Below are 20,621 nucleotides of genomic sequence, written 5' to 3'. Positions count from 1 at the left end.
AATAAAACCTATGAAGTTTCAGGCAGATCAGACAATGTACACCAAAGTTACAACAATTTCCTCTTTTATGGTGAGACATCAAATTGTTCACCACATAACGGGAAAACCATAACAGTTATGCACAGACCTGTGATAACTTTTCATTCTGAAGTCAATCGGATGAATCCTGTCGGACAATATAGCAAAAGTGCGAAGACCAAAATCCGACTTCCTGTTGGGTTTGGGGGGTGGGTCAAAAAGCTTTTTTGTGCGTCTGGGCATGATACATACATGTGCCGAATTTCCTAATTGTGTAGATGAAACCAGCCATTTGGGCTACACGTTAGGGGGCGCTGTGGAGCCATTTGCCATGCCCATGTCTGAAACCACCAAAATATGAAATTTTTCGCCGCGCCGGATGAGCATACCTCTTTTCATGAGTTTTTGAGCATGTTTAGACCTCCAAAAATGCAATTAATTGGAGAAAAAAATACTAATAATTCCTTGCATTCCAAGAGGGTCCCTAAAAAGTTCAAAGAAAATAATCTGAAAATAAGCAACAAAACAAAGCTAACCCAACAAAATAAAATTATATATTTCAGTGTATTTCATATACTTTCTGGACATCTTTTCCTTTTTTTAGGGGAAAATTTTTTCATCATTCTTGCCTCTTTTTTAAATAAAATCTTAGGTCATTTTCTCGTCACCTTTTACTAATTTCTTCCAATTTCTGGGGCATTTCTTTTCAAGTTGGCCTTTGCCTTTGTTCGCCATATTTTCAAAACAAATCAAACCAATCTGCTTGGATTTCAAAGGTTCATTTACTTAAGGTGTCTGAATTTGGAAAATTATATTTAAAATGTCCAGAAAACTATATTTGTAATCATAATTATACATTTAAAATTATTTCACAGATTTTTTGCCCCAGAGTATTTGATTGTTTGTTTTTGACTTTGACCTTTTTTGTTCTTTTTTTTTATGTTTTAGGTCATTTGAACATGTTACTAATTTCTTGATTTTTGGGGGGTCATTTCTTCTGAAGTTGCCCTCTTCCCATGTTTTTGCAAAATATTAATACGATCTGTTCAGGTTTCAAAGGGTTAAACAGCTTGCAGTCCCATTGATGCAGCTTTTTAAGGAGCGTAACAGCAGATTTGGGAAAGGGGGGGGGCGCAACTGAACAGGATAAAAATGGAAAAAGAGAGACAAAGAATTTCTAACCTACTTTTCCTTCCAGTGGGAGGAAACAATGAGAGGTGAAAGAGGAAGAGAGAGAAAGAGAGGGATTAGTGATGCTGCAACACAATGATGGAGAGCTTTTGCTTCCGTAAAAGGGAATAAATCAATTTTTCTGAGAATAAACCATAGTGATACTATAAACACGTGTTTGGTGGAGGTTTTCCAGAAAGCAGGTGATGTGAAAACTCTGAGTATGCTAACCCTGAGAGGAGAGAACCTCTGTCATCTGTTCCAGAGGGAGAGTTAAGTCAAACTCCGAGTCAGTCACCGTGGTAACTGACTCTGACTCCGAGTCAGTCACTGTGGTAACTGACTCCGAGTCAGACACCGTGGTAACTGACTCTGACTCTGAGTCAGTCACCGTGGTAACTGACTCTGACTCTGAGTCAGTCACTGTGGTAACTGACTCCGAGTCAGACACCGTGGTAACTGACTCTGACTCTGAGTCAGTCACCGTGTAACTGACTCTGACTCTGAGTCAGTCACCGTGGTAACTGACTCTGACTCTGAGTCAGTCACTGTGGTAACTGACTCCGAGTCAGCCACCATGGTAACTGACTCTGACTCTGAGTCAGTCACCGTGGTGTGTATCACCATAATCTAATCCACAATCATCACAGTAACTCTCCGTCCATCCCTGACTGCTCTTGTGTCGGTCGTCTTCATCGTGTCGGTGAAGTAGATGCTGTCGTCCGTGATTTGTCAGCGGTTGTGTTTACATGCAGTGTTTAGTGGAGCTCCAGTCTCGGCTCCATTAGGCCTTTTAACTGGGCTCCTGTTGTCTGCGTGTACGAGCTACGGGTCGACCGATGTTGTTTTTTTAGGGTCGATAGAGGAAATTAGTATTTAGTGAGAAAGAAAACCCAAATGTGGAACCAATACGCATTTACAATAAAAATGAAAATATTTCTGTTGAAATTCAGACTTAAGAATATAGCAAACTCAAATACAAAACTGTGTTTAAATGCCTTTTAGCAAATGTTTAATCAAATTAAAACTTTCAACATCATTCACAGCAAGTTCCCTGCAACTTTTTTATGAGATTCAGTAAAATCTTTAATTAAAAATGAATAAATAAAAATATCTCCCTGAGGTTTTATAAAGTTAAAGTTCCTACTTAAACAGTCTGATATAAACCTATATTATTTATACAGTCTGATATGAACCTATATTATGACTTTATTATTTCAAATACATATAAAATACGACCTTTTAAAGCTGTATATCCCTCACCTGAGCCAAAATTTAAAACACATGTCCCTTCTCAGTGTTTACTTTTAAAAAATGGCTGACACCTTTCGCAGCACCCCTCCCCCTCTTAAATAACACACAGTCCCTATCTCTAACCGCAGAGGCAGGCTGATGCAGCGACTAGGAGCACGCACAGAACGCCGAGTCCGGTTAAAGTCTCGCTGAGGCGTTTACATGAGGGAATAACTCGACTTCTTATCAAATTATCTGGGTGTGTTGTGTATTTAGAGAAATTCTATTCAGTCTGATTCAGTCAGACTAACATGTTTACATGTATTAAAAAATCCAGTTAAAGTCAGACTAACTCACTAATTGGACTTCTTCTTATATGTGAAGGTACTCGGTGTGTTCAGTCAGTTTCCTGTGAGCATCCATTCACACAGTCCTGGTGAGGAGCACGTGAGTAAAGGAGATGGTGATCCTGATGCACTCGGACAGGTGCCGTGTCTCCCGTATCATCCATTAGCCCAAATCTCACGTATGGGCTGCTTTGCAGAGATTGAGGTCGCTGTGGATGATGACGGATAATGGGACACTAGTGACAGCCAGGCATCTCTTTGTACTTTACACATGAATGAGTTTCCCAATCTTGTCAGAAGCATTCGGTCTTACGGCTGCAGAGCTGCGCTCCGCAGAAACGGCTCTGCAGACGAACAATACAAGAGATGCAACCGCATTAGATGCCTCAGAAAGACTCTCATGACTGATGAATAATTAACTTATGACTGGGTGTTTTTTTATTGCTATTTAAAGTTTAGCATTCATTACACATGGCCATAAAGACCTTTACCTTCAGACATGCTGAAATGATACGGAGCCAAAAGGTTTGTTAATCTAAAAAATAAAAAAAAAGATTGAAAAATAGTGTCACCAAAAGCTAGACCTTTAAAGCCAAAACATAATCTTTTCCTAACCATAACCACATGATTTTTATGTCCAAATATAATTACAACTTAACCACAGTTGTGTTGAAACATTAAGAAACATTGATTTTTGATGTATGCACGACATAATAATCTACAAAAAAAACACATCTGTGGTTTGCAGAAACATACAATGCCAACACTTGTTTTGTGGGTTCCAAGGCTTTAGGACCTTGCATCCTCACAGAGTGAAATCATCTTGTTAAACTATAGATTGTTGGCCCTTGATAAAGTATACCTAAACTACTACTATAAGAAAATAGGATATTTTAAGCTATCAAAACACATATCACAACCACAGTAGTGTAGATCTTTGGGTATTTGGCTTCTTACTGCTTTGGCCTATTTTTTTATACTGACTCAGAGTCCAGCGTGCGTTATATTTCCATCTGTTTCAATCCGTTGTCTTCTCTTGATTTTTGCTAATTCCATCAGTAACACGGCTGAACAGAGTCAGTCGCTGGTTGCAGGAGGAGCTACTGATGCAAACAATGTGCCTTCGTTTAGGTTTATTCCACGATGTTTGATTCGTCCTTGAAGCTTTATCGACATCATTACCACATAATAATGATGGCACGTCTGCTTTTTGTCTCTTGTCTGCAGACGTGGCTTTAAAGAACCAGAAACACACTTGTAAAGCCGCTTTTACACGATGATTAAGTCTTGCAGTTAACTTTGAAAAGCTAGCTGGGATCATAATCACGTGGAGAATGAACATATATCCTGACTGTTGTCTCTCCGGTCTCTGAATGTGCATATCTAATAATTTCTAAAATGATGCGTCAAAATAATTGTATATAAATATGGAGTTTGCTCTTCTTGCTCTTTATCCTCCCACTGCCTCACCACAGTCCTCTTCATTCATCTCCAGTAAAACATCCCCTTCATTGTCTTCTAATTGGCACGTATTCATAAAAAGGGTCTGAATACACGCTCACATGTGACTGATACCGACTGACACAAATGGAGATGTGATTACTTACACACACAGAGCACAATCCTCCAGCTTCCTCTGCGCACGTGAGGCTGTGTGTGAACGCACGCAGAGCTAATCAGGTCTCATGTGTGTATTAATGTTTCATTCCTTCACTTCTTTCTCTTGTTCTGCTTCTAAATCATGCATGTGAGTACGCCTGTAACACACGTCCTTATCTACACATCCCTTTTTTAATTTATTATTTTAAGCTAGTCCTGTTTTTTCTAGAAATCATCATGACGCTGTGTTTCATCATTCTTCATTGTCACAGTGCAGACCACATGAGCACTCGAATTTCAAGGAATTATAATCCGCCTGTCCCTAAACTGCAGCGACAACCTCGTCATATTTAACAGTGAGTCCTTGGCGGAGGCAGAGACGCTGCAGAGAGGACAGATAATTTAGGAATGTTGGTTGGAATAATGCGCTACATGATTCACATCCACGCATGAGTAATTTAGCCCTGCAGTTTACCCCCCAACCCCATCACTCCTCTACCTTCCCCATGCTCTTCTCCTCTTTCTCTTATTACTCTAACTTTACTTTTGTTGTCCTCAGACTCTCAGTCTGTCGCTTAACTTCTCACAGACTCTTTCATCTCTAACAGTGAATAATTATAATTATTCAGAAAAGTAATTGTAAGGATATTATCATCATCAGCCCCGCAAGAATGGACTGAAATCCAATCTAACTAAAATTAAATAGGCAGCGCTGTTCAAATGTAAACCGAGGTATGGTTACTGAGTTGCACATTTCTTGCCTTATATGTTTTCAGAAACATGTTTTAATTCCCTCTCAGAGTTTGTGAGTTTGTTGTGATTAACTTGTGAGGGTAGACTACAGGACGGTTGTAACGCTGTCTCTTTCAGCGACCATGATCAGCTGAAAATGTGTGTTATGACGCTCAAATTTTGACACCAAGTTCTTTGATGGGGGTTTTAAGCAATGTTTACAACTTTTTGTGTTATTTTTTGCACAATTATAAAAAAAATACACAAATGACAAAGACATGCAATGCAGGGAGAGACAGAAAACAGCAGTGCAGTGCATCCTGGTAGTTTTCTACTTTTTGAGCATCCTTTTTCTCTGATTTGGTCATGTAGAACCAATTTCAAAAGTATTTGCCTCTTTCTGCTGCAGAGGTGGCCTAGTTTTACACGAGGCCCTCTTTATGTCAGTGAAAAACTCTTTTAAGAGGCCTGTCACAGATTAGCAGAAACAACATCCACACTGAATAACAGTATTGGACAAAAGAAGGTGTAGTGGTTTTACTCTGTGCGTCCAAAGAGGCCTAACTGCCTCTTTTTTACAGCTCTGCCTGACATAAAGTGTTGAAGAGCGCTTGTCCCGGAGTGATGGCACACCAACATCATCCGTGTGGTGCACACATGCTGAAACCCTTCGCAGCCGGGCAGTCCCCATGCAAACAGCCACGATGCCGTCTTTAATTGCCCCAGAAAGGTTTGTCCACAGTGTGATGGGGCCCCTAACATCTCTGATTTGGAGCCACTAATTAAACCCCCTCTGCTCTGATTTCATGCTTGTGTTAGTGCTTTGAGTGTTGCCATGGAGCAGCCATCAGGGTCGTGTTTCACTAATGGAAGAAAGCACTCGGCTGGGCACGCACTTCACAGCACGGCTGCACCGACTGGGCCCATGCATCCTATTAACTCATCTGACTCGGCTTTAGACTCGACTTGAAACATTTCCCTCTCTTTGTCTCTCTGTTTTTCTCTTTCACTTCTTCCTGCGTTGGCTCCTCAGACCGCAGCGCTTCACTGTCACTGTGGGGGATAAATGGGAGATGATGTCAAATATGGAAAGAGGAAGAAGGAGGTTTATGGGTTTGTGGAGTACGGTCAGTGTTGAAGTGGGTCCCACCACTGTCAGGGCGGAGCCTGGAAACTGTCAGGATGATTTAAGATGAAGCGAATCTCTGTGGTGGATAATTACTCATTGAGGGAGCGAAGTTTGAGTGGGTGCCAGCGTCTCTGAGTGCTGCGGGCTCTCGTTCAGACGAGTCTCACAGCTGCAGTCCATTAAGGCATCATCAGTCTGGAGAGGTACTGCTGTTCACACTCACAGGGAGTGAACTGAGAACAATCACCTGCCCAAAGCCTCTGCCACAATCCTGATGACCTCCAGCGCCCAGTGTCAGTGGCTGCTGTTTTCAATCTCAGAAATTTCACTGAGATTACGTCTCACTGCGTCCACAGCCAGGAGTCCACGCTCAATAACACAGATGATGATGAAGTCTAATTGGATTCATTTGCAGAAGAGCTCTGAGATCATTAGTAATGCAGAGGACTGTGAGCAGCACAGAGTTGGCGCTGATGCAGATTTATCATCGTGGTCAAATGATTGTGGAGGTGTGTAATTTTGGACCTGAAGCACTGATTTATTGTTTTCCTCACGTATGAGTTACCTGTGAAGAACACTTTAAAGCCGTGGCCAGACGCAGCAGCCACATACTTGTTTCCAGGATTTCAGGACATTTCCAGGATTTTAGGATGTTTCTGGAATTTAAGGACATTTCCAGGATTTTAGGATGTTTTTTTAGGACATTTCTAGAATTTCAGGACATATCTAGGACTAGGACAATATTTCTAGGATTTTAGGTAATTTCTAGGATTTTAGGACATTTCCATGATTTTAGGACTATTCTAGGATTTTGGGGACATTTCTTAGATTTTATTTTTCTAAAAGTATCCACTGTAAAGTTTTCACAGGCCCCCATTCATGCTTCTTGCTGTTTACCTGTTCTCTGGTCTGTCCATTATGCTGAATGTAAAACAACAAAAAAGAAAACACACACACAGAAAGGCATACCTGTCTGCAGCAGAGCCGTGGATACAGCTCTGCTCTACTGGCAAAGGGAAAGAAGTCTGTAGTGTATTTTTAGCAGGTTTACGCTTGTTTAACAAATCCACGTGCACACACTAATTTTGATGGAAAAGTATTAGTGTTCTCAGAGATCTGGCGGTAACTTAACGGTGCTATCAGTGGCTGCAATCTATTCTGTGAAACTCGCCCCTCTGTGTGTGAGGGTGTGTTTGAGTGTTGTTGCAGTGGTGTGAAAAGGTAATATAACAGGATAAAGTCAGTGTACTACATGTACCAACAAAAAGTATTCTTTGTATGTTAACCACTGATGTTTTTAACTTGACAGATTCTTATTGGAGAGCTGTGTGCCTTCTTCACCAAGGCAGAGGGAACCCAAGAGAAGACCATCGTGACTGCAGACTGCTGCTACTTCAACCCCCTGCTGAGACGCATAATACGCTTCCTAGGTGAGCACAGTGTTGACTGTTAGCCCCTCTGCTCTTTGGGCACCTGTGAAGGGCATTTCTGTGTCGAGGTGGTTTCTGACAGAAAGAGTGATACACAAAATCAAAAAGATCAAAACGTCATGAAAGAAAAGGTTGACTTGTAAGAAGGTGACCTGCAACACCTCCAAGTTTGTCAAGCCGAGCTTGTAGCTGTTAATTAGATGATAAACTGTGATAAAATCTGTGAGGTGAAATATTCAGGATGATGGCAGGAGGACGCCAGTGAATATTAAGCGGTCTGATCATTTGCCTGTTGGGCTGAATCAGCTGAGGCTTCTTGTTGCAATTTCACACCTCAGCTGATAATAATGTGTTGGGGCTATTTAAGGAAGGAAAAGTTATTATCACCTGTTTTATTTTAAAGTGCTTTAATGTGTTCTCTGTCATACATCTAATGTGCTTTTCTTCGTCTTCTCATATATCTTTAAACCATGAAGTGTGTGTGTGTGTTTCAGTTTGTGGAGTAAAACTGTGGAATGAGTTGAATGAGGAACAATGAGGAGCAATGTGCAAAGATTTCAGAGATGTACAATAACATTATTTCACAGTGATGTCTATCTGTGGGCGGGTTTTCATTAACCCTCAAATTGTGTGAAAACTGGAATTTAATAATATAAATTCGCCTGATGGAAACACATTTACAAAAAAAAAACTCCCATATATGGCAGAAAAGTTTTTATGCTCACATGAGGTGGTATTCAGGCTATTCGAGAAACAGCATATTTCAGAAACTGCAGTGGAAACCCTTTTGAGTCTTTTCTAGGTCACAAGATGCTGTGAGGTCACATGACGCTGTGAGGTCACATGATGCTGTGTGGTCACATGACACTGTGAGGTCACATGACACTGTGAGGTCACAGGAACTGGCTCCCTCATGATGCAGCAGGAGCTACAAGAGCTGTTATTGCATCACATAACTCGTTTTGAAAGTTTTGAATCCACAATTCCTCTGTGAAATCGTGGACTACATCTCCCAGAAATCCCTCATAGGTGTCCACTCCCATGTATAAGGGGCTTGCCTTTCCATCACGGCTCCATAACACGCCTACGTGGCCTCGGATTGGAAATAATGATGGCTAGTGCGGTGGCTGCAACAGAAATAAAGCTGCTGATGTTTTGAACATCCGTCGCCATGGTTACTGGGATGTTATCATCAGAGGAGAAGTCACATGACATCACTCAGGGGAAACACAGTCAGCTCCATGTTGAGTTTTATCAACGTTTACAAAATGTTGCTTCAGTTTTGCACAAAATGAAAATAAAATTAACATCGATTACATAAATTAAATAGCCAGAAACTCTATCTATCTATCTAAACTTTATTCTCTCTATTGTTTTTTATTTACACCTTTTCTCCGTCACCTTTTCTACCCGCCACCTCTCCTCCCAGGTGTCTATGCCTTCGGCCTGTTTACCACCACCATCTTCGCCAATGCCGGCCAGGTGGTGACAGGAAACCAGACGCCCCACTTCCTGTCTGCCTGTCGCCCAAACTACACAGCATTAGGCTGCCAGTCCACCATGCAGTACATCGCAGAGCGCCGCGCCTGCACGGGCAACCCGCTCATCGTCATGTCTGCACGGAAATCCTTCCCATCCAAGGACGCAGCGCTCAGCGTCTACTCCGCCGTGTACACAGTGGTAGGTTGGAGCTCTGCCAAACTTTGTGCTTTTGTTAACCCTTTACAACCCGAGCAAACTGGCTTGATTTCGCTCACAAACATGGGATGGTGATTTAACATTACGCAGTTATCATTTAATGACCCAAAAATGAGCAAGGAATGAGTCAAAAGTTAAATATGTGAAATACACATTTATATGTGTACAGATATATACATATATATATATATATATATATATATATAATGATGCAAACCTGCTGGTGTGTCTTGTGTTGCTTGTTGTACCGCGCTGTGCGCATCCTCCCGTGTGCTTTCTCTGCAGATGTATGTGACGCTGGTGTTCAAGACCAAAGGCACGCGGCTGACCAAGCCCACCATCAGCCTCACGCTGCTCTGCCTCGCCATGCTGGTGGGCGTGGTCAGGGTGGCTGAGTACCGCAACCACTGGGGGGACGTCCTGGCGGGATTCTTCACCGGGGGAGCCATCGCTGTGTTTCTGGTGAGAGTCTATCGAGATGTTCAGTGTGTATGTTTCGCTGGGTTACTTTGTTGAAATCTCCGTCCCCACTGTGTTTTACTTGGACTGTCAGCGTGAGGATGCAGGTTTTGGCAAAGGGTCAAATCTTCTCATTTCTTTTTTCTTTTCTTAAATTTGTACTTAGCTATTATTTCTGACATTTGTGCATTTTTCTTTGTGTAATTATTATTTATTTATTCATTTATTTTTAATTTAATTTTTTCGTAATTCTTTTTTTTATCTCGTATAAAATCTTGCCCACGCTAATAATGCTCTTCATTTGGAATTAGAAGACGATCAAAGCTTCTCTAAAAGTGAAATTTATGTTGCATCTTTTTCTTTCTTTTTTCTTTGGTTGGACAAAATGGGAAAAAGGGGCGTATGAATGAAATGTCAATTAAACTACATTTATGATCTTTTTGTTGCATCTTTTTTGGTTTTGTCCACATATGGTGACGTTTAAGATGACCTTGAAAAAAAGGCTATCTTTACATGCCCTGACAATATGATTTTTTATTCATTCTGTGGCGTGATGCACTGATAATATGCTGCATCCTTTGTTTATTGTTTTAATGTTATAAATAGAAATATATATATTTTAAATCTCCTCATGTCTTTATCATTTTCTCTCTGACTCTTTCCCATTCTCTCTCTCCAGGTGACTTGTGTGATTAACAACTTCCAGCGGATGCTGCCGAGTCCTCCTCCGCTGCGAGCCCAGCGCCCCGAGTCCGTGCTGGGCATGCCGATGGTGACGCTGCCCTGTGTGGAGAGTCCACTCGAAAAGTTAAGTGGCCCTCAGGTAAGGGGCGAGGGCTGGTGTGAGGCACGCCTGCGCTCACTATACAGGGGCTGAGATACACACCCCCTGTCTCTTACCTGAATCCTCCTTTTTTCCCCCCGAGAGGGAACAAATCCCCAAACACGCATGCTCCGAGCCCCACCCGCACCAACAAAAACACGCCGGTGAATCCTGTAAATCTGAGAGCCGTGCGGCCGAAAGGAGCGCAGCAGAGATCTGCGCTGTTAGAGATGACATGTTTGTGTTTGGTTTTTCCTAATCGAGGTTTTAGAGTCACTTATCAGTGTGAGGTGAGTCAGCAGTTTGGCTTCGAACACAAACACAGCACGATGACACGACAGTATAAAGTTTTACATGATACATAGTACAGACAGTAGCACCTGATTCAAAGAGGTACAGAGGAGAAGCCGGACAGTACAGCACAGCACCACACCAACAGCACCTCCAAAACTCAAGTCCGTATTTATGAGCTCCGTTTATTGACATATGTTTGTTGATATACACTGATTTTGGCAGATACTCAGCGGCCTGCCGGCCAATAAGATAAGATCCACCGATGACAGTGACAAACGTGTCTCTGTTGTGTCACATCAGTTTTGTGCAGACAAAAAAGCAGTTCGGGCTAACGGTGTCCCGACATCCCGGGACATCACTGAGGTACACTGTGATGCGTTCAAGCTTAGTTTTTTACTTATTTAGTAAAAATAAGTACAGTTTCATGATGTGTTTAAATGTAGGCCTGCAAAATGCCATTTTTGGTGAAAAAATAAATAAATTTGGCTGTTTAAAGGAGAAAATTGTTTTCACAGCAATATCAAATAGATACTAAAGAGGGAATTATGATCTAAAAAGTAAAAGACTTTCAAAGCAGTTCTGATTTTTCTGCTTCTCACCTGAAAGAAGCTTATTTTAAAGGTTGTTTGATAAATGTGTGGGATTGAGTTTCTGTTTATTCGAGGGGCTACATGACTTTAAAATTTGTGCTAAAAATGAAAAAATGAAATATTTAAAAAAGTTGTTGTATAGTAATGAAAAGGAAGCGATTAGGCGTATAAATGTATAAAAACCTTATTTTTATTTGTAAAAAAGGTTTTGAACCCTGATTTACTCAGAAATGATGTTTCAAAAAGAGAAAAGGGTCCGACAAAGCTGCCGCCCGTCACAGCGTCCTTCGTCTCTGAGGTTTCCCGCTGAAGCGTCGATGCCCTCACGCTGGTTTTTGGGACGGCGAGTCCACTTGTTCAGGGAAATGTCCTCTGGTCTGTCTCCGTCACTAACCCTCACCTGACTGCCTCTTCTCCTCTGTCTCCCACCTCCTCCTCTCACTCTGCTCCCTCACTCTCCTCCAGCATCCTGCACTCTCCGCCTCCTCCCCCCCGTACAACTCCTACGTCCAACCTTTCTAACCCGACTCCTCTGACCTTTTCCTGCCGCCATCGTCTCCCCTCAACACCTCCTCCCTCATCTGTTCTCATTTCCTCCCTCATCTGTTCTCACCTCCTCTCTCCTTCTCAGTTGTTCCTCCTCCTCTTCTTCTCTTCCTCCTCTTCCTCCCCCTCCTCCTCCTCCCCCTTCCTCCTCCTCCTCCTCCCCTCCTCCTCCCCCTTCCTCCTCCTCTTCCTCCCCCTCCTCCTCCTCCTCCCCCTTCCTCCTCCTCCTCCTCCTCACCCCGTGCATTGCTCTTGATTATTCTTTTCTTCACTTTTCTCTCTTCACCTCCTTCTCTGCCCCGTCCTCTCTCTTTCTCACTCCTCTTTCTCCCCTGCAGACTCCGCGTGGATCTCCGTTCACCGAGATCACATGACCATCAGCCCTATCGGTTCCCCGCCACCCCCGATGTCCTCATACCGTCTCGCTCCATTTCCAGCGAAGTCTAGACCAGTCGGAGCAGCACTCGCCGCACTGCGCCGCCCATCCGTCCGGGCGCTACGCGACGCTGCACCGCTCCTATTCCACGCAGGTCTAGACCTCCGATACAGCGCACACACACACGCACACACACACACACACACACACATCCTGTTGACCTCTTGACCCCCAGGAACCGATAGGCAAACTCTTAAAGACTCTTTGCTGGACAGTAAATTTTCATTTTTAAGACTTTTTGTTTTAGTATAAACTCATCTTCAGTGGCTCTGTAAGGAAAAACACATCGACCACTGAGAATGTCCATAGTTTTTCTTTTTGTTTGTTTTTTACGAAGTTTTCAGCTGTTTTAGAGGCTAAACGTGACGGCGAACTTCCTGTTTGACTCCCAGGACGCACAGTTTTGATGTCTGCCGTCAGGAGGCTGCCATGTTGGACCAAAGAAACCCGCTGAAGGACACGTGTGCTGCTGAGATTCACCCGTAAAAACATCCTCTTAGCAAGCCATACGCACACACACACTCTTTATCTCTCTCTCTCACACACACACACACACACACACACACACACGGTAGTCGGAGTGGCGGTGTCCTTGTCAGCTCAACGTGAGGTTTACTCAGATCAAGGAATCATTTTTCATATCTCTCAGCAGAAGCAGCAGACATCATGTTTTCTCTCTCAGAGTCGCCGAAAACCGACGTGAAATACAAACACATTTGATAAGACAAAGCCAAGCTCCCGCCTGCAGGTGGCATAACAGCGAGCCAAATAAAGCGCATCACGTCCTGGAGAAAATATTTGTCCCGTTTTGTATTCTTTTGAGACGAGGAGCCTTCGAACAAACACCTCCTGTGCTGCCGACAGACTTTTGTTTTTTTGTGGATTACTTTCAGGCGTCGCTCACCCTGACCTGGAGTTTCTCTCTCACCCAAACTGGCCCAGCCGTGTAATTATTGTGATTAATTTCTGAGATTTTATGAATAGATTTATTTATTGACATGTATATACGGTTTGGGTGACATTAAGCGATCGGTGTGGCGTGACAGGTTTGCTGATTTTTGATTTGCACACTCCCCCCTCCTTTTTTATTCTCCCTCCTCTTCCAGCTTTTTTTTACAAGCTCTTTGGTTTTCTGTGGTTTTCTCCACTATGAAAGCATCACTGTGCTGTGAAATGTTTCCCTCTGCTGGACCACACACACACACACACACACACACACACACACACATACATCCTGTTTTCCAGAGCACACGTATACTCAAAAGCACACACGTGCACAGTCACTCTTTTATCCTTTCCATCCTCTTTCTATCACTGCGCCCTGTTTGTATGATATTGTACATAACTCTTTTTTATACTCAGAGTGTGATTTTTACACAAGCATCGCCGACACTCAGTGTAGAGATCTGCGGAGATCTTGTCTGACGGTAGAGAACAGTGTGTATGAAGGTGCTGAACCGCTCTGAACCGACACTGAATCAGCTGGAAAACACCCAGAAAACTTTAAATAAAATTACTGTATTCGCCTACTGGGCCAAGTTTAAACTGGCAGAGTTGTTTCCTTGTAGTTTATTATGATCGCGTGTGCTCAGTAGCTCGTGAGCTCGTAGCCTTTTCTGTTTTGAATCCCCGTGTTTGCATCAGTAATGCTCTTGAGCCTCTTTTCCCTCTTTTGCTGTCAGATCTCAAGTTCAAGGTCTTATGTTAGTTCACATGGCCAAAAGTCAAAGTCAAGAAGTTATCATGAGGCAAGCTAACAAAAGTACAGGATGTTAAAGCTGCTCTGCTTAATTCTACAAAACTAGATGTGAAGGACACAACAAGTGCATCTCTATTTTAGCCGTATTTGTCCAAACTGCAGTGGAAACCCTTTTTTGTCTTTTCTAGGTCACATGACACTATGAGGTCACATGATGCTGTGAGGTCACATGATGCTGTGAGGTCACATGGCGCTGTGAGGTCACAGGAACTGGCTCCCTCATGATGCAGCGGGAGCTAAGAGAGCTGTTATTGCATCACATAACTCTAAGAAAGTTGACTTATGTTGCGGCTAACTTGACACCCCCAGCAGACACAGAGCCACATTAGCATTAATTTGGAGTTGTGTTTCTGGACACCTGATGCATGTGCTAACAGCGTTAACTCTGTTTCTGTTCCCACCGACGCCTGACAGAAATATTTGCGTCTGTAGCTGCTAAATGCTCCACGGCGGTCACCAGCGATTACCGAACTGTGTGTGTGAGCCGCGTGGTGCCGGGCAGGGAGCGTATGCTGCTTTATCACAGCTTCTTTTCACAGCTGCTGCTGCTGGAAACAAGTCGATGATCAAGAGGAGACTGAACCAAATGATGAAATAAAACCAAAATGATGAGTTGTCACATTACACCTAGTCAAACAAAATTAATTTTTGCAGCTTTTAAGAATTTAAATCTGATAGTGAGATCATATGCTCCTCTGATGGCCACTTTTCCTAATTTGGGAAGTTATTCTTCTGACTTATTAGTGGTAATGTGGAAATAACACGGTCAGCATGATTCATTCTAAAATCCAGTGTTTCTGTGGGTCTGTGAAGGCAGCGTAGCCGCTGAAGGCGGTTTCACTTACTTCATTTTTTTTCTCTCAGCAGCATTTTGTCACTCGCAGGGTAGATAATTGATATTTAGATCCCTCTGTAGCTACAAATAGGTTTGAAATCTTTTTATAAAGTATGAGAAAAAAGGAATTCAGCAACTTGGCAGGAAATGTCCTGCAAATTCCAAGAAGTTGGTAGAGTTTGAAAGTTATTTTTTAAAAAGCTTTTTTAATCATGATTATATATTTTAAATTATTTTAAAGAACAGGTTTTTTTTAGGTCATTTCCTTTATTTTATGATTTTGTTATGTATTTACTTTCCCGTTTGGGTTTTTTTGGTTTATTTGTTTTATATGTTTGTTTTTGTGTTGATTATCAGGTAATTTTCTTGTACTTTTTACTTATTTCTTGCTAATTTTTGGGTCATTCCTTCTAAAGTTTCTTATTGCCCTCTTCCCAAGTTTTTAAAAGAAATCAAGCCAATTTTCTCAGGTTTCAAAGGGTTAATTAAATCTATTGTGGAGGCCTGTCGCATATGAATGTGTGGGAAACCCTGTCCATTAAATTTTATGTTGTAATTTTGTCAGCTTTGTGGGCTTTTACATTTGGCTCGGCATTGAGCTGACATAGACGTGAACGTTGACCAGTTTCCTTACTTCCACAGTTCTCTAAAATACTGGAAAAATATTCTATAGAAGATTAAATAAATTCTTCACTAAACATAATGTACTTTATGAATAACAATATGGGTTTGCAGTGGATAGGACAGTCTCGTTTGTACCCAAAGAATGTGTGGAAGAGATAACAACGGCAATAAATCATAAAGAATATGCAGTAGGAGTATTCTTAGCTTTTGACACTGTAGATTGTAAATTGTTATTGAAAAAATCAAAATAAAAAAAAAATAATCCAAAAAAATAACATCCAATCAAATAAAATTAAATCACATATACTGAAGATCAGTTGTGGGGTTCCCCAGGGCTCCATTGTGAGACCATTGTGTTTTGTTTTGTACTTAAGTGATATTTTTGAGATCTCAAAAGTGCTAAAAACAATGTTATGGTAGGAAGATGATATAAATGTATTTTGTTGCAGTAAGAGCTTTCAACTTGTGGATACAGTAAAAAAATAATTGAAAATGCTAAAGAGTTGGTTTGATTCTAATAAACTAACACTGAATTGAAATAATATTAATTAATATTTTTTAGGAACCATTTAACTGACCCAAACAAAAAAACTGCAGGAAACAACACAGAAATAACATAAAGCTGAAATATCAAAGTCATTTGGAATATTATAAAATGTATCTCGACCAATGGAATAGAGGGAAAACTGCATTTATATCCATATTTTTTTAAAGATTAAAAGGTATCAACTTTTGCAAGGTTGTTATTGTTTTAATATTTCTACCATGTGCAAAGATTTACTGAGTGTCTTAAACTGCACAAAAAAAACATTAAAAACTGTTCACATTCAGTGAGCTCAGTCACATGTACCTGCAAAGTTGTGAACTTGAGTCAGACTAATGACTTTTGCTGCATGACATCCTTTGTTTCATATTTTCTCTCATTTCTGTCCGTCTCCAATGTCGCAATGAAGCAGAAATGCCTTAAAATAATCTTCAATCTCAAGGCAGAATCATAAGAACATTACATGGACAGCTTGTGCATGTGTGCTTCTCATTTGTGCAAAATCTCACTAGGGAGGTTTTCATTAACCCCCAAATTAAAATGCAAATCTAAAATAGACCTAATGTAAACACATAATTTTCAGAAAAAAACTGTTATGCTCCCATGACATGGTATTTCAGGTCATTCAAAAAAAGCCATATTTGTCCAAAATGCAGTGGAAACCCTTTTTAGGCTTTTCTAGGTCACATGATGCTGTGAGGTCACATGATGTGAGAAAGTTTCTAACCCACAATTCCTCTGTGAAATTGTGGACTACATCTCCCAGAAATCCCTCATACGTGTCCGCTCCCATGTATAAGGGGCTTGCCTTTCCATCACAGCTTCATAACACGCCTACGTGGTCTTGGATTGGAAATAATGACGGCTAGTGCGGTGGCTGCAATAGAAATAAAGCTGCTGATGTTTTGAACATCCATCGCCATGGTTACTGGGATGTTATCACCGGGGAGAAGTCACATGACATCACTCAGTGGAAACACAGTCAGCTCGCAATTGTTTTTTAGCAACATTTCGAAAATATTGCTTAAGTTTTGTGCAAATCTGTGACGGAAACCCGCCTACTGTTCACCATGTGAGGGCTACTTTAGTACCAGAAAATGCTCAAGTGACACATCAAAATAAAAACAGCCTGCAGACAGAGCCTGGCTCTCTTCAGGTCAGAAAATGTTTCTCCTCTGGTTCCACCATCAAACGTCACAAGCTTCACTCTCCGGTAAAGTCTGTAGAAACTTGTGTCTGAAATCAAAGAACAAACAGGCAGCAGTTGACTGACATGTGAATAAAAAGCACCAGTCTCCTTCAGATCTGCAGCTCTGAGGGAGAAACACGTTTCCTCTGATCTTGCTGCAGAAAACCTTCTGTTTTGTAAAGATTTGTGTGATGAGAACAATAAATGGATATTGCAATAAGACAAGCTTGTCAGCGTGCACTGTTTGTTTTGTAGTCACAGTCATTTATTGCGATTTTGTGCACACTGGTGTTTATGTGGGACACAGTGTGTGTGTGTGTGTGTGTGTGTGTGTCTTCTTTCCATCATGAGGAGATGCTGCACTCGCTAATCACTGAGTTTTTTATCCAGTCAGAACACAGGTGGATTATGTGGCCTTGTGGAGACATTGAATCTTGTGTGGTGTAATCTTACATGCGGTGATATTAAGGCACAAAAACCTCTTGGTTATGTTTGGGGAAACAATCGTGTTATGGCTTAACCCTTTAACCCCTGGATCGATGTCAGTTTTCTTGTGCTGCATTCAGACACCTTTTACAGGCGTTTAAACCTCTGACACCTGAGAACATTGGTTCGATGTCTTCTGAAGACATGGTAAAAACAGCAACCTGGCAAGAAATGTCTCACAAAATAAATACAAAAAATTTAGTAAAAGGTGACAAAAAAAAGAATCAAAGAGGAAATATACATAATACATAATACATAATACATTATGTGTTTGTTTTTGTTTTTTTGCTCTTTGTTGTAAATATTTGGGTCCTTTCTTGATTAGTTGCTCATTTCCTTTTTCCTCTTTCCTTATGTTTTTGAAAGAAATCAAGCCAATTTGCTCAGGTTTCAAAGAGTTAAAATACCTAGTTTTGGTGGCACGATCCAGGCTGGAAATGCAGCTCCATCGAGCTGCTTTTCATGGCACTATCTGTGGTGGGATCACAGCACTGTCACAAAAAAACACCACATTTGCTCAAAACACAGCAATGATGACACAGTTTTGGTGTCTCACCTAAGTGTCCCGTCACGCACCCCCTTTATTCAGCTTTATTTAGTATTCTGGACCTCTGAAATGGTATTTCTCTGAATTTGCATGATAAAAAATGCTCTCACTTGCATTTTGGGAATTGTAGGATCCATCTGCTGCATCAATTTTGACCTTTTATAAAGTCTCCCCCTTCTTTAACCCTTTAAAACCTGAGCAAACTGGCTTGATTTCTTTCAGTGACATGAAAAGAAGGCAATGAGCAACTAAAGAAAAATTGCTTGGAAATTACAAAAAAGGAAATATCTGGAAAAGTGTTAAAAATGATTCTGAAACACAATTTTCAATATTTATTAATGAGAACTGTAAATAAAGTTTCCTTAGTTTTCTTTTCTAAATATACAAAATCTTGCAATTTGCAGGATATTTCTTATCAAGTTGCCAATTGTCTTTTCCACCCATGTTTCAGAGGAATAAATCAAACTACTTTTTCTGAGGGTTTAAAGGGTTAAATATTTGTGGTGCATCCAAACACCTTGCAAAAGAAAAGTGCTGTCGATCCAGGTTTCACAGTGTTAAAATACTGTTAACTATTTCATTTTTACATGCAGGTTTTATTATGTCTTTTTGTCTTCTATGTCTTTTCATGTGAAGCACTTGGTGCTTGTAATTTCTTTTTTTTGTAAGGCAAGTTGGGCTGCATTTTTGTATGAAAGGTTCTATACAAATAAAGGTCATTATTATTATTATTTTTATTAATGCAATATTTAACTCACTAAGTGCTCACTAGCTTTTTCTCGAGTTTTTTACTGAACCTCGAAGTCTTCGCTCCCAGGATGGCTTTTGTCATCAGGACGACGTCCTTGAGCAGAGACGGAGCTGACCATCCTGCCCCCTGCTGTGCACCTATCACCTATGACTGATGTGCTATCTCTAGGTCACGTGACGACGACTGCGGTCACGTGATGACAGCTACACGAGCAACACGCTCCTGATGAAGACCTGAACATGTGGTCGCGAGTAAACCGAGTAAGTGAAACTTGTGCTAAAAGTTTATTTTTATCAAAACGTATTACTTCTGTTTCTTTTCTTAATCAACAGAAAAATAAAAAGATGCTCGTGCATTTGAAGTCCAACATTAGTAAAAGTACAGGGCCATATAACTGCCAGTGAAGAGGTGCTTGTCCTGCAGCAAAACGTCCTCTTTGAGCGCAAAATAATTGTTTAAAGCATCATTGCATGGTCAGTATTATATGCATCAATGTGGAACACTGAACAAAGGGCTTATTTGCACTGATTGTCCTCATTTGAAACGATTGAAAAAAGATGCTGGCACTCTTTAAAAAAAAACATGTTTTGAAAACATGGAGAAAAAAGGCGATGGTCAGCTTGGAAAGAAATGTCCCACATATGGCAAACAAATAGTAAAAGGTGACAAGAAAATTATTTAAAATTAATTCTAAAGAAGACAGGATGATGGTGAGGAAATTATCTAAAAATGGGATATCCAAAAATGTATTTCTGTTTGTTTTTCTTCATTTTTTGGCCATGTCTTCTTAAATCGCTTGTTGCCTTCTCCCCATATTTTTTTGAAGAAATGAAACCAATTAGCTCACGTTTGAAAGAGTTAAGCTGACTCTGCTGAGGTCGGTTCAGCATCATGTGGTTCGATGTGTTCTTACTCTCCACACGCCTTACAAGGATCTGAATGTTTGTAATGATGCAAGAAAAAAATGTAATATCACCGCAAATTTATTTTTACTGTTAATAAATATGCAACTTTATTACTCTCTGTTTATGCAGGTCCGTGAGAAACAAGACAAAACTAAATTGGTTAAAATTTTAAGATCAAACCAAAAGTCATTTTCACTTTCTGTCTCTAACAGCTCCTTGAGGCCCTTTGAGTGCGGTCTCATGCACAGTAATGCTTTTGCAGTTTAAATCCACAAGATGGCAATGTACATCACAGACATGCACCGTGTACGTTCTGCAGCGAGAGACCTCCCAGCATTCATCGGTTCAGACATCTTACATGAAGAGATTTCTCAAGCTGTGTCTCGAAATGAAGAGAACAATCATAATGAGACGGTGTGCACCTGTGTGCGCTAATGACACATAATGAGATCCATTTTCTTCATGTCTCAGATAATG

At 41.0% G+C, this 20,621-nt stretch overlaps 1 protein-coding gene across 7 annotated transcripts in view; it reads left to right on the top strand.

The window, feature by feature from the left end:
• plppr2a (phospholipid phosphatase related 2a) overlaps positions 1 to 17,680 on the top strand; it is a 193,218-nt gene extending 175,538 nt beyond the window's left edge. For 5 of the 7 annotated variants that reach the window (XM_088069523.1, XM_088069524.1, XM_088069525.1 and 2 more), the window contains 5 exons: positions 7,538 to 7,658; positions 9,088 to 9,338; positions 9,642 to 9,818; positions 10,495 to 10,622; positions 12,407 to 17,680. In XM_088069523.1, coding sequence (XP_087925649.1) covers positions 7,538 to 7,658; positions 9,088 to 9,338; positions 9,642 to 9,818; positions 10,495 to 10,622; positions 12,407 to 12,515 — 786 coding nt within the window. In that variant the 3' untranslated portion in view covers positions 12,516 to 17,680. Of the gene's footprint in view, positions 1 to 7,537; positions 7,659 to 9,087; positions 9,339 to 9,641; positions 9,819 to 10,494; positions 10,639 to 11,987; positions 12,204 to 12,406 lie in introns of those variants that run through there. The other 2 variants (XM_088069527.1, XM_088069526.1) reach the window with 2 other exon arrangements.
• The last annotated feature ends 2,941 nt before the right edge of the window (positions 17,681 to 20,621 follow it).

This window comes from Plectropomus leopardus, chromosome 18, assembly GCF_026936395.1.
Source record: "Plectropomus leopardus strain MGB_pleo_1.0 chromosome 18, ASM2693639v1, whole genome shotgun sequence".
Lineage (NCBI taxonomy): Eukaryota > Metazoa > Chordata > Actinopteri > Perciformes > Serranidae > Plectropomus > Plectropomus leopardus.
The sequence above is the reverse complement of the archived record's forward strand: the minus strand, read 5'-3'. Positions and strand labels throughout refer to the sequence as shown.